Source organism: Mugil cephalus, chromosome 7, assembly GCF_022458985.1.
Source record: "Mugil cephalus isolate CIBA_MC_2020 chromosome 7, CIBA_Mcephalus_1.1, whole genome shotgun sequence".
NCBI classification, from domain to species: Eukaryota; Metazoa; Chordata; class Actinopteri; order Mugiliformes; family Mugilidae; genus Mugil; species Mugil cephalus.
The window spans coordinates 12,166,690-12,184,684 of record NC_061776.1 but is presented as its reverse complement, the minus strand read 5'-3'; the positions used below and the strand labels follow the sequence as shown (position 1 = coordinate 12,184,684).

At 42.5% G+C, this 17,995-nt stretch overlaps 1 protein-coding gene across 2 annotated transcripts; it reads right to left on the bottom strand.

Moving 5' to 3' along the window:
- Positions 1 to 5,096: 5,096 nt before the first annotated feature.
- Positions 5,097 to 16,918, bottom strand: neurod6b (neuronal differentiation 6b). Of its 2 annotated transcripts, none has more exons than XM_047590740.1 (2): positions 16,855 to 16,918; positions 5,097 to 7,512 (listed from the first exon to the last, which is right to left on the bottom strand). In XM_047590740.1, the coding sequence occupies exon 2, from the start codon at positions 7,505 to 7,507 to the stop codon at positions 6,503 to 6,505; it is 1,005 nt and encodes a 334-aa protein (XP_047446696.1). In that variant the 5' UTR covers positions 7,508 to 7,512; positions 16,855 to 16,918; the 3' UTR covers positions 5,097 to 6,502. The 2 variants fall into 2 exon arrangements, with proteins under 2 accessions (XP_047446696.1, XP_047446695.1); XM_047590739.1 differs by lacking the exon at positions 16,855 to 16,918 and adding an exon at positions 7,832 to 8,653.
- Positions 16,919 to 17,995: the final 1,077 nt, after the last annotated feature.

The window sequence follows — 17,995 nt, the reverse complement described above, 5'->3', positions numbered from 1 at the left end:
AACTCTCATCCTCTCCTCTCTAGACAGTTGGTTTGCTTCATGTTACATGAACACAGGATAAATAACAGAAATCTCAAAGGTCCCACTGCAGCATATTCGTGTAAGCGATGAATTATTTGCACCGGTCATCGAAATACCTCAGCAAGCTCACACGTCTTCACGTCCTCGTGGAGCAGCTTCCTCCCGTGAAGTGTGTTTCATGTTCAGTAAAACAGGTTCTCGTGTAAAACCGTCACTTCCTGTTTTGTGAACAACACGAGATGTGTCTGGATGCTGAAGGATGGGTTTGCTGAGCAGGTCTTTCACCGTCACGGGATTAAAATCAACCAAGGCGGCTCGATGAAATTCACAGCACGCAGACACACGCGGTAAAACATTTTTAAAACGTGGCCGAGGATCAGTCGCTCGTTAGTTGCTGTGCATTTTCTATCCGCTCCCATTTTCTGAAGAGAACATGAACAAGTGCTCATATTTAAAAAGCTGATTCCTTGAGTTCCATTGAAATTCACAACTGACGCCGAGACCACACACACACACACACAAAAAAAACGCTCCTCTTCAGAAATCCTGCTCAGGAATCTTGTTGATTTAAATGTTTGACTGAAGACAAATCTCCCCACAGTTTTTCCTGCAATGATATTTAAATGAAACAGAAAGCGGCTCCTGACAATAACCATTTAAAACAGAGACATAAACATGAACCAAAACTGTCCCAGATAAGATAAAACAGTGTTAAATACATTTATTCACTTTTATTTCCTACTGCAGCTGTACTGTGTAATACATACTGATATATTTTGGTCTTCAAGACTCAAATCAGTACATCAATGACCGTCTGAAGGAAGAATATTGTATCCATTTGACTTTTACCGCATGTCAACAGATGAATTTGTGAGAGGATGGTGCTATAAAAAAAAAAAAAAGAAAAAAGATGCAAGACACAGCTAAGATATATAAGCAGAAAAAGATTAATTATAATCTCCCCCGTGTGCCATCAGGATGCAGCCGATTTATCTCGTTTCAGTTTATCCTCGAAACATATCGAATTCGCCCGTCTCTCTCACATCACACTGCAGTCATGACTAGCAGATGCTCGGATTCACAGCCGAGGGAATCGAAGCCGCTTCACCCAGCAGCAGCAGCAGCGGCAGCGGCGGCGGCAGCACCCGTCTCTCTGTCTGCCCTGGAATAGGGTGTTGCTGGGTGTCAGAGGATCACACCCCTGTATGTTTCCCACCTGCTCCAGAACCCACCCTGTACTCCATCTCCACACACACACACACTGAACACATGCCTGCATGCACCCAGTCAGAGTACCCCTAGACAAAGAGCACAAAGCACAAAGGTGATGTAGTGACAGATGCTCCTGTCACATGCTTAGCATATCTCCACCTTCAAAATAGTGCAACGGCAGGAGACCCTCGCTCCGCGGCAATGATCAGCGCCGCTATTCATATCTCATTTGTTCCCGCTCCCCGACGGATAAAAGCGGCTCTTAAACCGCAATCCTTCACCCAATATTTATCCAATCTGACCAAATACTATAATTAATGCCTCTGTCTCTCATCTCCTTTCTCCTCCAAGCCAATGTATTCCCCCTCATCTCCCTCCCTCCCTCCCTGCCTGCCTGCCTAACCTTTCAGTGCCAAGTTCACAGATAGAGAGAAAGTACTTCCTGTGAGAGGCCGGGCCGGCTGCCAGAGAGACTGATCCACCAATCTGACACGTTAATGAGATCCTGGCCCGTCGCACTGGAGTGTCAGGCCTCCTCTGCTGCAGCATCAGCCCTGCCATGACCTGCGCACGCACACACACACACACACACACACACACACACACACACTCACACACACACACACACACACACACACACACACACACACACACACACACATCCTCGCACGTGCGCGTATCCACTCACATGTATGTTTTTTTTTTTCCACACGCACACAAGAATGAGCACAAACGAGTGTCTCCACACACACACACACACACAAACTACGAGAGGGGGGTTCAGCTTCTTAAATCTGTCTAATTAAAACACCAAATCCCTCTACTCCCCTCACCCACCAACCCAATCCTCACTTCTCATCCCCTCCCTCCCCTCCTCCCGCCACCCACCCTCACCCCCTCCTCCACACACACACACACACACACACACACACACACACACACATTCGCACCCAACCCTCCTCCATGCCCACTGCCACCACCCCCGATTCCGCAGGAGAAATGATTATTAGGAATTTAATGGGGGAACGTTTCCCATCCCACACCATCTGGGGCTTGGGAATGGCACAAAATTTGAGGATGCTTGGCGACGTGGCGGGGAACATTATTTTCATTTTTCTCGACTGCTGCTCTGATTCTCAGACGTCGCAGGGAAACGTCCACGATTACAATAAATTACCATAATATATTACGAAGAACATACATATATATATATATATATATGTGTGTGTGAAGGTGAATTTTGTGCGGCGACCGAGCCGAACTTTTTCCCAACTTCTGAGACGCGCTGTTGTTAGTTTACAGCTTGTCCCGAAGTGCCGTGTTTGTTTTTGCACTAATTACGTCACCACATCTCAGACTGCAAGTGTACTTCCATACAATATATATCCCCCCTCGCCTCCTCCCCACTCCCCGTTTGCTGTCCTTCACCTCCCACACAGAGCCGGGCCATATGCTCCCTCCGTCTCCCTCCCTATACTTCTTTCTCCCCCCCCTCCCCTCTCCCGCCTCACTCCCTCCACCAAAGCTTAATGAGCTGCATGAATGTAGGGGTGCGTGTATGCGTTTGACCCCGTGCTAAACTGCAGCACGCCGCCCTGTGAACCCGGTGGGCGTGCAACACCCTCCTCCTTCACCCCCCTCCTCCTCCTCAGCCTCTATGTGAAGCCCCGAGAGGGATTTGAACCTGCTACTCCAGCACACACACATACTCAAAGATACATACGCACTCTATCCAGCCTGAGACGAGATGTAAGGCTGAGAAACTTAGTGGATGGGAGGAATAAGGCCCGGCGGTGTGGCGGGGTGGGGGCTGAAGAGGGGCTGTTAGGGCCCCAGAGAGACCTCGAGTAACCTGGGGTTCCAGGAGGGTGAGTGAGGGAATGAAGACTGGAAAATGATCGGTTAAAAACAAACAAACAAACAAACAAAAAAATAAACGACATTTCAAATATGCTAAATAATAAAAATGAACTGTATGGCGCCAGAAATTCCTGTTTTGACACTCTGGTGATACATCTAACTAAACACAGCATTTCAATTCATTAAATAAACAAAAGACAAAAAGATTTGTCTGGTTTTGTGTAACCAGTCCAATAAAAATAAAAATATTGACATGGTTCCTTCAGGCCTAATTTAGCTGCTAAAAGAAGCAGCTTTTTGTTTTCTTTTTTTTTTTTACCTGTTTAACTTTGCACATGTGAGTCGGTCCTTTGTCAGGTATTTAGTTCCAATTTGCTTCGTGCGTTTGCTGAGCTTTTATCTGAATTTCGTGCTCATCTGTAAAGTGACTACTGTCATCATCACAAAGCAAACGCCGCTTTCCCTGCAAATGCACACACACGCACACACACAGACACACACACACACACACAGACACACACAGGCGTTGGCAACAATTAAAAGAAGACGAGCTGAATCAAAGGATCTGCAGCACAACAACAGGCTCCATCGGTGCCGCAAAGTGTCACAAGTAAGTTGCTGTTTGAGTTAAAAAGTCCTTTTTCTAAATTAACTGCACACTTGTCAAGTCACCACTGGATCCCAGCTCTGTCTACTGTGACATTCCTCATACGTGTCATCCACCTTCTACCTGGAAGCTCATTAGGCTGTGAGCACAGGTTACATGTGACCCGGGCTTTCAGAGAGACGGACAGGGTGCAGGGCAGCGGGTGATGCGGGTGAGGATTTGTAAGCTCTTAGGGGTTTTGAAGGTGTTGCTGTCAGGTGTGTGTGTGTGTGTGTGTGTGTTTGCAGGGTCACCAACATCAAATGATGTCTTTGTGCAGCGATCTGAGTAAAAATGATAAATATGACTAGTGTAGTTATATATTGATACAATAAAGAGAAAGTAGCGTTTAACTGTGAAGTTTTTTTTTATAAAAAAAATAAAAAAAATTTATTGTGACGATATAAAAAAATGCACTTTCTCCACATAATTATAATTTCATTCACTGATCGCCTTAATTTTACCTGCATGAAATCTTGTCACATTTTCCAATAGTTTTGAGCGCGGCACAAATAAATAAATAAATGAGTACAACGTTTCGCAAATAACTTCCCATAAAAGTCTTTTTTAAAATACACAAAAATGAAAATAGAAATAGGCTTCTAATTATTTATTTTATTGATTTATTATTATTATTTGGTCATCTTGCTGGAGATCGTCTTTCTTTTCCAAGAATAATTCTGCGTCTCTGGGGATTATCGGTCTCCCCACTTCCATTTTTTTTTTTTTTTTTTTTTTTTTGTTGCCAAACTGGGAGGACTGGGAACAACTGGCTGACACCCAACAGCTTGAGGGCATTTCTGACACAAATCAGCCATCTGATCAGTTGAAATTAAATCAAATTATATCGACACATTTAAAAAAATGTAGATTAGATTCGTTTATTCTCAACAAATTTAAAGAATATGGAGTTGGTTATTATTATTATTTTTTCACGAATTGTGGTAAATATTATGCTGTTCTCATAAACGGGCCCTAGCCACTAAAATCTCAGAGGTTATTTACGATTAGTTTTTAAATGAAATGAAATGAACAGATAAATAAAACTACGCCCGGGGGCGTTTTGCTCTTATTATTACGATCTTGATTTATTTCTCTAACCATTTATTATTTTTCTTAATTACCGTCTGCTGTCGATCATTTCCACGGGAAGCTGAGAAGCTGATCAACAACATAAAGCCTCGCCATTTTATTACGACAAAACACATCACAAAACATTAACACATTACTTCACGAATATTTCGATCCATAACGAGTTTTCAGGAGTGTATCTGTGCGTGTGTGTGCGTGTGCGTGTCAGGTCAGTGGATGCAAGAAATGAAGGAGAAATACCATCCAATAATCATTCGCCATTCGGTTAAAGTTACAAAATCAACAGAATTTATGAGCACAGTCACCAACATTGTGCAGGAATACATGAAGTGCATCACAGTTGCTCCTCGCAGCAACAAGGAAGTGTAAAAAGTTTACATCAAACTATCCAAAACTTTCATCTCGTTGCATATTGATGGCCACCATCTCTTTTTTTAAGGCATGTTGTTCGGATTCATATAGTGAAAACAAAACATTGTGTCCACCTGACACAAAATGCTTTTTTTTTTTTTTTTGTTCCCTCCATCCAGAGCTCGACTTTCAGCTGGGTTGAAATATACAACAATGCAACATAAACAAACTTTCAGCGCGTGGAAAATCACATAAAACTGAACACTGCTCATTTTTTTGTTTTACAATATTTTTTTTTTCCTATAATATATTATTCACATTCAAATTGACGGACTTATAATAAATAAGCTTAAATAAATAAATAGCCTACAATAATAATTTACATTCACCTTGTTACCACACTATTTACTCCAAATAGGAACGCATTTTGTTTTGTTTTTAATTCCCCATAAATTCCTTGCGACACACATCGCACTCGTCTCCGAACTAAAACATTTCCTCCAAATTCATATTATTATTTTTTTTTTTTCAATTTGACCTCAGATCACGAGAAACGCCTTGCGAGAAGGAGCAGACACACTGTGTATCATGTTTAGTGAGCAAAGATTGCATTTGCTGCCTTGCATAGCTCAATTGACCTTTATTGCTAACGGACTGAATCTCTGAACTCCAATCGTGTCTCAGCAAACTTCCCTGATGAAGTGAAACGTCTTCAGTTTCTTCCTGTTTCATTGACGTGATCACATTTCGCCCCCGAAAATCAATTTAGTGACTGCGGCGAAGCTTTTAAACGACCCGAAAATAGAATTAATTTCTCACTTCAGCGTATCAGCATTATCTAACCTCTTACTCAAAAACATCTGCAACACTGCCATTAACAAACACACAGAATTAATGTGCTGTAACAGCAAATAATCTGCTCGGAATATGCATCCTCGGCGAATTATTTCAGAGTTTTTGGAAGCAAACACTTGGAACTGAGCCATTAAATCTTAATTTTCTCGGAAATCACGGAAAATATCGGCGCACACATTAAGTTCGTCTACATTCAACAAACCAAAAACGTTCTCGCGGTTTCTTTTTTTCTGTCTTGTATCAGCACAAAAAAATAGAAAGTGGTGAAGCTCTCTTGTCTAAGCTACTGGCCCGTATCCTGTTTCAAAAAAACAAACAAACAAAGAAACTGGAAAACACAACATGTTTTAAATGGGGATTTCTGCAGCGCATCAGCAGGTCTGTGTCCATTTCGCTCAACTCGTCCAACAACTGTGGGGGGAAATTGCATCGCTTCTGAAACTTGAACTTTGTCCAGCTCACTGATTAATTGTGGAAAGAGCCATTAACTTCCCCTTGTGCTTGGAAGGACTGACTGCGGACGTGTAGATCGTAGGGAAAACGGGCCTCTGGGGAGACTCGGTACATGGAGTTGTGCGCAAGAGCCGTGCGTCCTGGCGCACTGCAGTAGCGCATGCCATAGTGGCTGCTCTTGCCGTAGTCTGGCGGGTCGTCGTGTTTTAGTGAGAATATCCCGTTAAAGTTCATCGGTGGACTCAGCTGGCCGTCGAAATGCGGGCTCCCGGCCTCCGGGGACGGGTTCTCGTAGAAGGGCTCGTAGGCGCCGCCGTAGCTGTAGTGTCGGTACGGCTTGGCGCTGTTGTCCAAGCTGCTGCCGCTGTGGCCGGGGGGCGTGTTCATGTCTGTGCCCGGGTACGGGTACATGGCGTCGTAGGGCGACCTGCCAGAGAACACGACCTCCCCGTTGTGGTCTGTGAGGAAGTTCCTCGCGTTCAGCTGCAAACAACCGGCCACCAGGTTGGTCGTAGGCTGCGATAATCCTTTGCACAAAGTCTGCACGAAGGCGAGGAGGTCCGGTCTCTTCCCCGCGCTCAGCGTCTCCGACAGGGCCCAGATGTAGTTTTTAGCAAGTCTGAGGGTCTCAATCTTGGACAGTTTTTGAGTTTTGGAGTAACACGGGACAACTTTGCGCAGGCTCTCCAGCGCGTCGTTCAAGCCGTGCATCCGGCTGCGCTCTCGGGCGTTGGCTTCGTGGCGCCGTAGTTTGGCCCGGTCCACCTGCTCCCTGGCGAGTTTCTTTTTCCGCGGGCCGCGCTTTTTGTGAAGACCGTTCTCGTCCTGATCTTCGTCCCGTTCCTCCTCCTCTCTGTCGGAGATGTCGTCCTCGGCCTCCCTCATGTCTGAGGCGGACCTGTCTTGGCCGTGTTTTCGTTCCTGCTCCAGGCTCTCAGGTAAGCTTTCACGTGGATAATTGGCCCCGAACCGCGGCTCGCGCATCATATTATGCTCCTCGAACGGCAGTGTCAACATATTTCCTGCAACATCAAAGCGGAGACATAAACTATGAGGACGGAATACAGTGCCGCGTCTTTTGAAGGTTGTCAGTTAATTACCCCGCGAATGAGCCCTCCCAAGAGGAAGAGTAACAAATTGGCTAGCGGGGCCAATGTCACAGCCAGCTACCTTTTCAAAGACACTCAACTTCACTGTCTTTGGACTTGTTGTGAAAATGACCAGGTTTTAAACCTTTTATTGGATCATGTAATACATTCTCTACATAGCTATTTCTGACTCCCAAACAACGTGCAGAAGAAAATCATTCCATCTATATAAAGCTGAATAAATAATACCAACCTCTGGTCAGCGTGTGTCGATCATTTTCCCAAATACCTCCTCTGAATCTGCGCCGCAGCTTCTCCTCTCGCAAACCACAATTAAAAAAAAGAAAAAACCTTCAGGAAAGAGCTTAAAAACCCTGCGCACCCTCGTTCCTCCGCCTCGCTGTGATCCGCTCTTCCTCTCCCTCTCTCCCACTTTCTCTCTCACTCTTCCCCTTCCCTCTCTCTTTGAGGAATGACACTCATGCCAACAGCGGGTACCCATGCCATCTGCCGCTGACGTCTTGTGGCAGCCGAGACCACGTGTTCAGTGTCCCATGGGACCTCCATTCCGTACCGATCATCTGGCAGCTCCGGTAATGGGCACCGGGAGGCCCGCGTTTACCGTCAAAAACACAGAGCGGAGAGGGATAACAACTAATATCTGCATCTCCACGTGTAAGAACGATGCATTAATGTCTATTTACCGGGAAAAGGGAGGAATGTGCAGGATTTTGCAGGCATTCTCAGTAGATAGATGGATAGTATTTGCCTAATTTACACTTCCACACACAATGTACCTGAGCATGGAGGTGGAAAGCTTAAGCTTTGCACAAATAGCTCATATAAGTCTCTAATGAAATGATATTATTTTGGTGCATTACTAATGTATTTGGGCTCGTGCGCCCCGTGTGCAGGTTTTATCCCTGACAGTCCTGAACGTTTTTATAAGTGTGAAAAACAAAATAGAAAATTCCTCAATTGAAATGAGTGAAATCTGTCCGTCAAACGTCGGAGCTCACGAACTGCTGAGAAAACTCAACCTTATATGACTTTTTAAAATTCCGACACGTGATTGTTTCACACGTTTTAACAGAACTGCCCGTACTTTTTGAACTGATTTTTTTAGAAAATGACGCCTTTTTTCTGGAGGCTGTGAAACATAAATCCATTCACGGGGCTTTCTGTTATTAAAATATGGTTTATCCATGAAAGGTCAAGTAGGAAATCTGACCTCTCTGGAATACCATTCATCCATTTGTCGGGGAATAATATTTGTTTGCCTAAAACCCACACAGCCACTTCCACATTTCCACCCTTTTGTCAAATGTGCAGTCCAAGTTGCGGAAAAGGGAGGGTTACTATTTCACAGTGAATGCTGTGTGTTTTACTGATAATTGTTTTATAAAAACTGCGTTTTTGCTGTTGCCATCCACATGCAGTTGGTTAAAAGAAGCAACACCATTCTGAACAAAGCACAGTGAAGTATGGACTGTGTGGCTTGGTTGTTACGTCTCCGATGGTGAATTTACTAAAGGACGTTTAAACTAACAAAATCTGTCTTACTGTAAATAGAAGGGGGCCCACATTAGGCATAACATTATGACCACCTTCCTAATATTGTGTAGGTCTCCCTTGTGCCTGTAAAACAGCTGTGGCTCGTCAGAGAATGGACATGGATCTTCTGAGGGCGTCCCATGGTGTCTGGCAACAGAACAATTGCATAGGACTCAACAGCCCCCCACGGGTGAAGGGGAGGGGGCTTTATGGATCAGGATTCAGTGAATCCCACAGATACTTGAATTGGGAAGCCAAGTCAATGCTTTGTGCCGTCTCTGGTCTAGGTGGGTCGTACACGTCTAAGTAACATCCACATGAATGAATGCCAGGTCCAAAAGATTCCCAGCAGGACATTTAATTGTCACAAGATGGTCAATGTTATTCAGTTCTCCTGTCAGTGGTTTTAATGTTGTGGCTGATCAGTGTATATAGAGCCTTCAGAGGGTTTTATAGTGGTAGCCACCATGTCCTGAAGGTGTCTCCCTGATGGCAACATCTAGAACAGACCCCCAAACGGATGGAGAGATTAAGCAGGGACCCCCTACCTACTATAGGTGCTATTTATAAATATACATTCTAATCATTATTATTATTATTTTGCATTTAACATTAAGCTATCCCTTATCCCTTTGCTAAAATGTGTTTGTGTTAATGTGTATTTAAAGAAACTTAAATTTGAGGGAGAAAATAAAAAAATATATAAAAAATGTCTAATCAACCAAAGATTTTGCAACCCACTAGGAGAGGATTTAGGTAACTTATGCATCACTTGGTAAGACATAAGTATAATGCTTGATGTTCCACAGACCTGGTTGGTTTCACTGAATGTTTTGTTTTGTCCACAGACCACACGAGGATAATGAGTTCACAGCGTTACACGAAGCAGAGATTCATTTTCATTTTCGGTCGATCTTCTTCTCAATCAATCAAGGCCCCCGTGCAGGAGAGGTGGAGAAATTCCAGTGGAAACCTTACATGCAGATCATGGTGTGAGCATAAGAGAGGCGTTGGTACCTCGCTGCCATAGACATTAAGCACACCCAGTGGAAAAGGCGCGGTGGCACGCTGCCAAATCCACACTGGGGCACAGCTGGCACTCGATATGGGTATATGCACTCCTCAGTTATGTGGAACACACACACCGGCGCACACACGAACGTATGCCTGTGAATGACCTTGTTGCAAGGAGAATCAATTAAAGCGACTTATCAATCTCTCTGTATTGGACACTGCGAGACATCGATCAGCGGCACCAGCTCGGCCACGGTGAGGTGATTACACCTTGGTGCGGGTTCAGAGGACGAAAGGCGACACGAGGGGACGGCGTCCATGCCCGGGGACGGCGTCGGACGCGCAGACGCTTAACCTAACGTGTGTGAGACAGAGCGGCGAGCATGTGTTCACACCAATGTGCGGGCGAACGTGTACACGTATTGTACACGAACGCGCCTGAAACACACATATGGACACATGAAAGTAACACCAAAAAAAAAAAAAAAAAAAAAACACCTCACAGTCCCTTCATCACTGCTTCAGCCCCCCTCAAAAAATGCCTCAGCTGGTCGGCTGATCGTTCTGGTCCAGCACACACACACACACACACACACACACACACACACACACACACACACATTTAAGCATCTGAAGAGTCAAACTCCCCATCTCAGACTAATCAGTTGACTGCACTAATTGCAAATGCAAATATGCAAATTTATATTAATTAATTACTCCACTAATTAGTTCTCTTGTCTTTTCAGGTAATAAATCATGGTGTGGTTGAGAGAGAAAGGGAGAGGAAGAGGAAGAGAGAGGTGGCGAGAGACGTGGCAGTGATCTTTTGTCTGCAAAAAGATCCTTGTTTCAGGTCTGATTCTGATACTGTGATGTGTGCGGGACAGATTTTATCAAGCTGTCCGCCGCCGAGGTGCCTCCTTTATCTGTCCCTCTTAATTATTGCGTTTGATATTTTACTTGTTATACTTCAAGGGTAGGAAGCATTGTAATTTGAGAGGTATTTCAGACAGCAGAGGTTGGCAAATCAGAGCATCTCGCTGACAGTTCTTGCCTGTCAGCTCTTTTAATTATCACATTATCAGCTTTTAAAGCCGCGGCGCGTGGCGCAGAGCTGCAAATGAAGGCGCCGCCGATCGCACGCTGGGCTGCGAGCGTTTCTCAATTGATGTCAGCGGTTAAGGGGAACGTCTGGGCGACGGGCGCGGGTTGAAGTGGCCGAGGAAGGCGGCGACGGTGTCCAGAAATGTAAATTTAGAGCTCCATCTGACGGGTCATCTCTTCGGCGGAAACCCTGCGAAGGCGACGGCGAAGCGTTCTTACAAAACTGATAGATACTGACTCTGTAATGAGGCCAGCGATGTTAATTTTCAGTCTCTCAGTGAACTAACAGCTCCCGCTTCCTCATTTCGCCTTAACACTGAGCCGCATGTTCAATTAACTAAACCCAAAACACAAAGGCTAAATGAGGAAGTGCTTACGCCCGTGCCACATACAAGTGCGACTCATTTATTTTGAGTACTTGTTGATACCCAGATGAGCACTTCAGTTGCTGATGATAATAATTTCCAATCCTCGTTTTCACGCCGCTAACCTGTTGTTCCCGGATTTGTTGTCTTTTCAGTAATAAAAGGTTTTTCCTAATGCCTCAACCGAAGATCCACGTTGTCCTATAACATGCATCGGCTTCGAATGTAATTTCAAATTAGGCTGCAAAGAAAACTCAAAACAGACAACATTACTAACCCTGTCTCATAATAAATACACATGTCTGCTGCTAATTAGCTTTCTTAATGGTATCCCGAGAGCAGCTCGTGGTCAGGTTTAGACAACAAATCACCTTAAAGAACAACTGTGATTTAACCTAGACTGCTATCCTTAGTGATTTAATGCCTGCGCATAAATCTAAAAAACAATATCATGCTTTACTAACTGTGACCACATACAGGGCGGGAAGAGAAAAAAAAAAATTGAGCACATTGTCAGTGAATGAGTAAATAAATGTAAATAAATGTACTAAGAAGGGGGGAGGCGTTGTAATCGATCATGTTTTCTGTTGATATCCGGGTGGAGGACGGAGTCACAGTGACAGCCTGAGAAAAATTATCTGCACAGATTAGCATAAAACAGTTTTCTGTTTTCTGCATTCAGCTCTGACTAGAGTTCCCCTATTAACGCTACTTATGTGAGCGGATTTCTCCTTCCTATTCCTTCCTGTTTGTAAAACATCATGAGAGCAGTGCTCATTTTAGAAATTTATCAGCATATATGCACATATTTATGTTTACGAGGAATCTATGAATTTAAATATTTTATTATGTATTCATTAGGTAGCAATCGATCTTTGAATGGAACTAGGACCTGATCTGGGTGTTAAGTGATGCTCTTTGGTCCAGGAACTCTTTTGTTCTGCTCTTTCTAACAGACAGTTGCCCATAAAGTTGGAATCATTTTGTTTTCAGGCACATTCCTCTTTTCATTCCTATTTACACACATCAGTCATCTGTTTCTTTGAGATTACATACGTTTTATCTATCTAGAACAGGGGTGCCAAACTCATTCTAGTTCTGGGGCCACATACAGTCCAGTTACACAACAGAATAATAACCTTTAAGTAAAGACAACTCCAGATTTTTTTTCCCCATTTGTTTAAGTGCAAAGAAGAACAAGTAAATTAGGAAAATGTTCACATCTAGTAACCTCACCCTTAAAAAAATGAAAAATAAGTGCAATTTGGGCACATTTCTGTCTGCTGTTGAGTCTGGGGACTTCTCTTACTATAACAGTGGACAAATTAGGGTTAATGTTTATCTTCATTGACAAATTGCAGTCTTCTATGTCATTTTCGTAAATATTTGCAAATTCATGCCGCGGGCCAGATTAGACTCTCTGGCGGGCCACTTTTAGCCCCCGGGCCGTATGTTTGACACCTGTGACCTAGAACCTAGGTCTTCAATAGGAGGTCCGTGGAGGTACTGCAGGGGGGTTTCACAAAATCTTTGGTTGATTAGACATTTTTATATATATACTTTGTTCTTTTTAATTTTACCCCATAACCTTCCCCCTCAAACACTCTACTGCTGCACATGTTTGAAATAAAAAATAATACTTGAACCTGTGTATTATTTGAAAAGCTTAATATTGAATGCAAAATGATAATAATGATAATGTATATTTAGTATTTAGTAGGTAGTGGGTCCTGATCTCTCCATCAGTTTGGGATCCTTGGTCTGAAAAACGTTGAATCTAGAATAAATCACTGTCACAATCATTTCATGGCAAGACGTACAAAATATTTTATTTCCTTTGTGCAACGTCAAAGTACAGAGTGATGCGTCGTGCACTTACAGTGATCTAATAATACACTAATATCACAGAAGCACAGGGGGTTCTAAATGATGAGTGTTTCCACCTTTGTTCCGTTAAATGTGACGCTGGACGTCGAGACTGTGTCAAAATGGGAAACGTTCTGCGAAACCTTCATCGCGGACCGGTTTCCTGTTGTGTTTTAACAGTGGGCACCGACACCACCCTCGCGCTGAATGCTCACATGGTGGATGTGCAGAGGAGTGCTGAGGATTGTGGGACTGATTACCAGAGGCCAGGTCCTGGACTGGTGTCCTCCAGCTGTGCTGTTCTACCCAATTAGAAACTCCATATGCTGCCCCACTCAGCTGCTGAGTGGCCACACCTCCCACCCACACAGGTGGGGCATTGTGTGCTTCTGCATGCGCGCGCGTGTGTGTGTGTGTGTTTGCCTTTGTTGCTGTTGTCTGTCAACACAAACACGCCAGCGGAAAGCTAAAATGGAAGTTCCACGAAGGTCCGTTTATGTTCAGATCCAGCGCGCGGCCGTAAAACGGCCTCACAGATCTAATTTAAGTTTGTGTGATTGTCCACTGCTGCTACTTTCCTCATTTCTTCACACACAAGCAAGAAGAAAATAGTAAGTCGGTCTGTCGCACTCCCTTTGATAATAAACGTGCAGGTATTTAGGTGGGTGGCACAGAAGTGCTAATAGTATTAAAATATGGGGATATGAATAATGGATATGTTTTTGAAAATGTATAATGTAAAGATGTTAGTCCCGCTCCTCAGACAGAGACGGGATGCAGACGTGAAATGTTGCTGCAGGCGCCCGGTTTCTTTTTCAAAGCGCAATCTGTTCGCACGCGTTCAAAGTGGCTGTGACAATCTGTTGTGGGAGAGTGCGACACTTCAATACCCAGAAAGTGATAAGATAAATAAAAATGTGTCAGATATCATATTTAAGTAAGAATCACATCTTCACTTTCATATATGTGTCGCATGGAACGCACGACGAGCTGCACCGCAGAACAGGAGGTGGTGTGTGACAGCGGCAACTATATATGCGAGTACACAACATATGCCTTAGAAAAGTAAACACATGATTTATTGTCTGTTTTCCAAATTGCCCGAGACCCCAGAAGCAGAGGAGAAGCACCGAGATCACAAATTAAAAGCTCATAAAATAAACTTTTATGTGTTTTTGATTTTCGCATGATTCCACTGATTTGCCAACTTTTACACATTTTTTTTTCATAACAGTTCAATTTTTTTTTTTTTTTTTTTTAAATCAGGCACGGAGCCGAGATGATTGACAGGGTTGTGATGTGGTTTTCTCACCTAGTCAACACTCTTGGTGTTGATATGATTTTCGCTCTTACTTCCCTTCACTTCTACTCATTAGCCTTTGACTGTCCATACCCTTAGCAGATCTAATATATCATTAGCCTAATAGCATAATCGCCTAAGTCATATTTCAAAGTTTTTTGAAAAACTATTTTTAGCATTTTAGTCCGTTATCTTTTTTTATTGATATTGTAAAAACAAGTCAAAAAATTACTTAGGCAATTATGCTTTTGGGCCAGCGATATCTTATGAGGCCTCTGTAGGTCTGTGAAGTATCTGTAAACAGTTTGACAGGGTTCAGATGTCATAATAATGACTACATTTATATTATTATTGTTACAACTTATATTTGAGGTTGTTTTTTCCTTTTTTTATTGTATTGGAAATTTCTTCCATTCTTTTGTTCTGTTTTGCTTTGTGTGTTCTGCAAATAGCTTTCCTTTATCAGTAAAATTGAGCTTCATCAGCTGTCCCATTGACTTCCCTGCGCTCTGATGTGTTTGAAACACTTTGCTTTATACAGTATATTCAGGCAAACATTGAAGCACAAGGTGCAGGCAAATAGGGAAAATCCAAGGAACAGGCAAAAAAATCATAGTAAAAAGAGTCCAGCTGTAGAAACCAGCTACATGAAGGAAAATGAAGTCAAATCAAGAAAGCAGGAGAAAAAAACTAAAGGTCTAAGGTCCAAAAGTCACCAAGGCGAACTGATTAGCAAGCTAATGAGCAGCTAACTGAATGTTGGAAATGCAAAGGCATAATGTGAGGATGAGGCTGTTGGGAACGTCAGTATTTTCCTCACACATACTATTACTCTTTTACTACAAAGCCACACGGTGTCCGGGTCATAGACTGTATCGAGATGGACCTGCTCCTCAAAATTGAAGCCAAAGTAAGTAGAGCTTGTGGCTGGCTGCAGTATTGGTTATAAGTTCCAACCCCTCAATGTTAGCGGATGGGACATGGGCCGAACTAAAACATTTAAATACAGTCAAATAATTCTTTTCAAGTATGGTTGCCATCATTTCAGATAGTTAATATAATGTTGATGCTTGTTTAAGTGACAATTTTTTGAATAAGTTTCGTTTTATTCTGTCATTCTGTCATTTGACGCCTTAGCATCAGGATGTGACATGATGTCGACATAATCCGTGGAGAGTTGTAAAAAATAAATACATAAATAAATAAGTATGATGTATAATCCAGTATTAATTATGAAAACACAAGTCTGGCGGAAGTGTGTTCACAGCATCAATATCACAGCCCCGCCCCAAGCCATCACAGTAGCTGTTTTTTAAATTTTTCACTGATAACAACCTGGACACTCCTGGATGTCCATATTTTTTTTCCAAAAACAAACTCAAATATGAACTTTTCAGCCGATTTCACTTTGCAGAGTTTAAACTCGCACTTGTAAATGTAGCAGCAAACTGTGTTAACTGACAATGGTTTTCTGAACTGCCCACCTGGAAACATCCTTTACAGGTTGATGTTAGTTCCCCAGTACAGGTCCCCCTGGACTAAAGGTCAAAGGCATTTTACGTTGGTGTTTGCTGTTTACATGCAGAGATTTCTCCAAATGTTCTGAATGTTTTGATGATGTTATGGACTACAGATGATGAAATCCCTACAGTATTTCAATTTTGCATTGAGAAACTGTTTATTTACATCCTTGTTTGTGAACAATTAAACCTTTCAGGGATGCCGCTTTTACACCCAATCACCACACTCACCCATTTCCAATTAACCTGTCCAAAGCGTATTTGGAACATGTCACAGGCATCCACATCCAAATAATATTTGCAAAAAACCATCTAGTTTATCAGTTTGAACATTAAATACTCTGTCACTGTTTGTGTAATGTGTATTCTATTGAATCCAAGTTAAAAAAGATTTGCAAATCATTGGATTCTGATTTTACTTGCATTTTACACAGTGGAGTTTGTATTAACTTACCATTGACTTACATCCTTTCTGAAATCGCCTACAAACACACCACAATCTGAACAAATTTGTGAATACCTGAAGAGAGGGCGATCCTACAGACGTACTCACGTACGATGAACACCACCTCATATGAAGCCAGCAAGAGACGGGCCGGTAACGAACACAGATGGTGCAGAAAAACTGGGGGGAAAGGAAACAAAAACAGGATGTAGTAAATCACAGCACAGCAATGTTTTTCTAAATAAAACAGGAAGTGAAAAGTACAGCAAAAACACTGCAACCTGATAATGTTTTTTTTTTCTCCTTTCTTTTTTCAAACTTGTGAGTTTCATGCCATTACTGTTATTACTGTAATGCTGCTAATTAGATCTTTTACTTAACTAAAAGTGTCTATGCCACAATTTTAAAACACTCGTTCTTCATTCAGTTTGGATGTGAATACATTTAGATTAAAGCATTTCATGATGTCATGATAGCTTAAAGTCCTCATCTGGAGTAAAGTGACAACAACTGTGAGACAAACGTAGTGTTGTATAGTATATATAAAAACAATATATATAAAAAGTATAATATTTTGCCTCAGAGATATAGTATAGTCTAAGTAGTAAGCTACATAAATATTAAATTACCCAAGTTAAGCACAACACACCTGGAGTTGTACTCACACAGGTGACAATAGACCAACCTGTACATTTACTTAGCATTGTAGCAGTGTTTTATTTCGTGGCAACAGGCTAGCCAAAGTGAGAAAATACACCAACTCTAAAGTTGGCAGTTATTCCGAACCACAACACTAACTCTGCATTAAATAAACAGCACTGTATGGCTGGAAATATAGTGGATGTACCTGTTAGCACTGACTATGAAGACGAGTGACCTCCACCGGATTCCTCGGGCCCACCGTCGCCATCTTGAAAATAGTGATGTTCGATACCACCGATTTCCTTTCCGATCTGATACTAAGTAAAATTCAGCCTGGTATCGGCGATAGCGGCTCGATACCGATACTCCGTGAAAATACACCTAATGTGTGCAATAAATTTGAATAAATAAATAAATAAATAAGTGGTGTATTTCAAATCATATCTTCATAAGGACATCTCAGTAATTTGTTTATGTATTTTAAACTGGGAACTATATTGAGGTAGCCGCCTCATCTACTATATAGCCGAGCTAATACGACGACAGGAACAAAAAACAAACAAAACAGACACAATTAGTTACAAGTTACAAGTAAAATCATAAGACC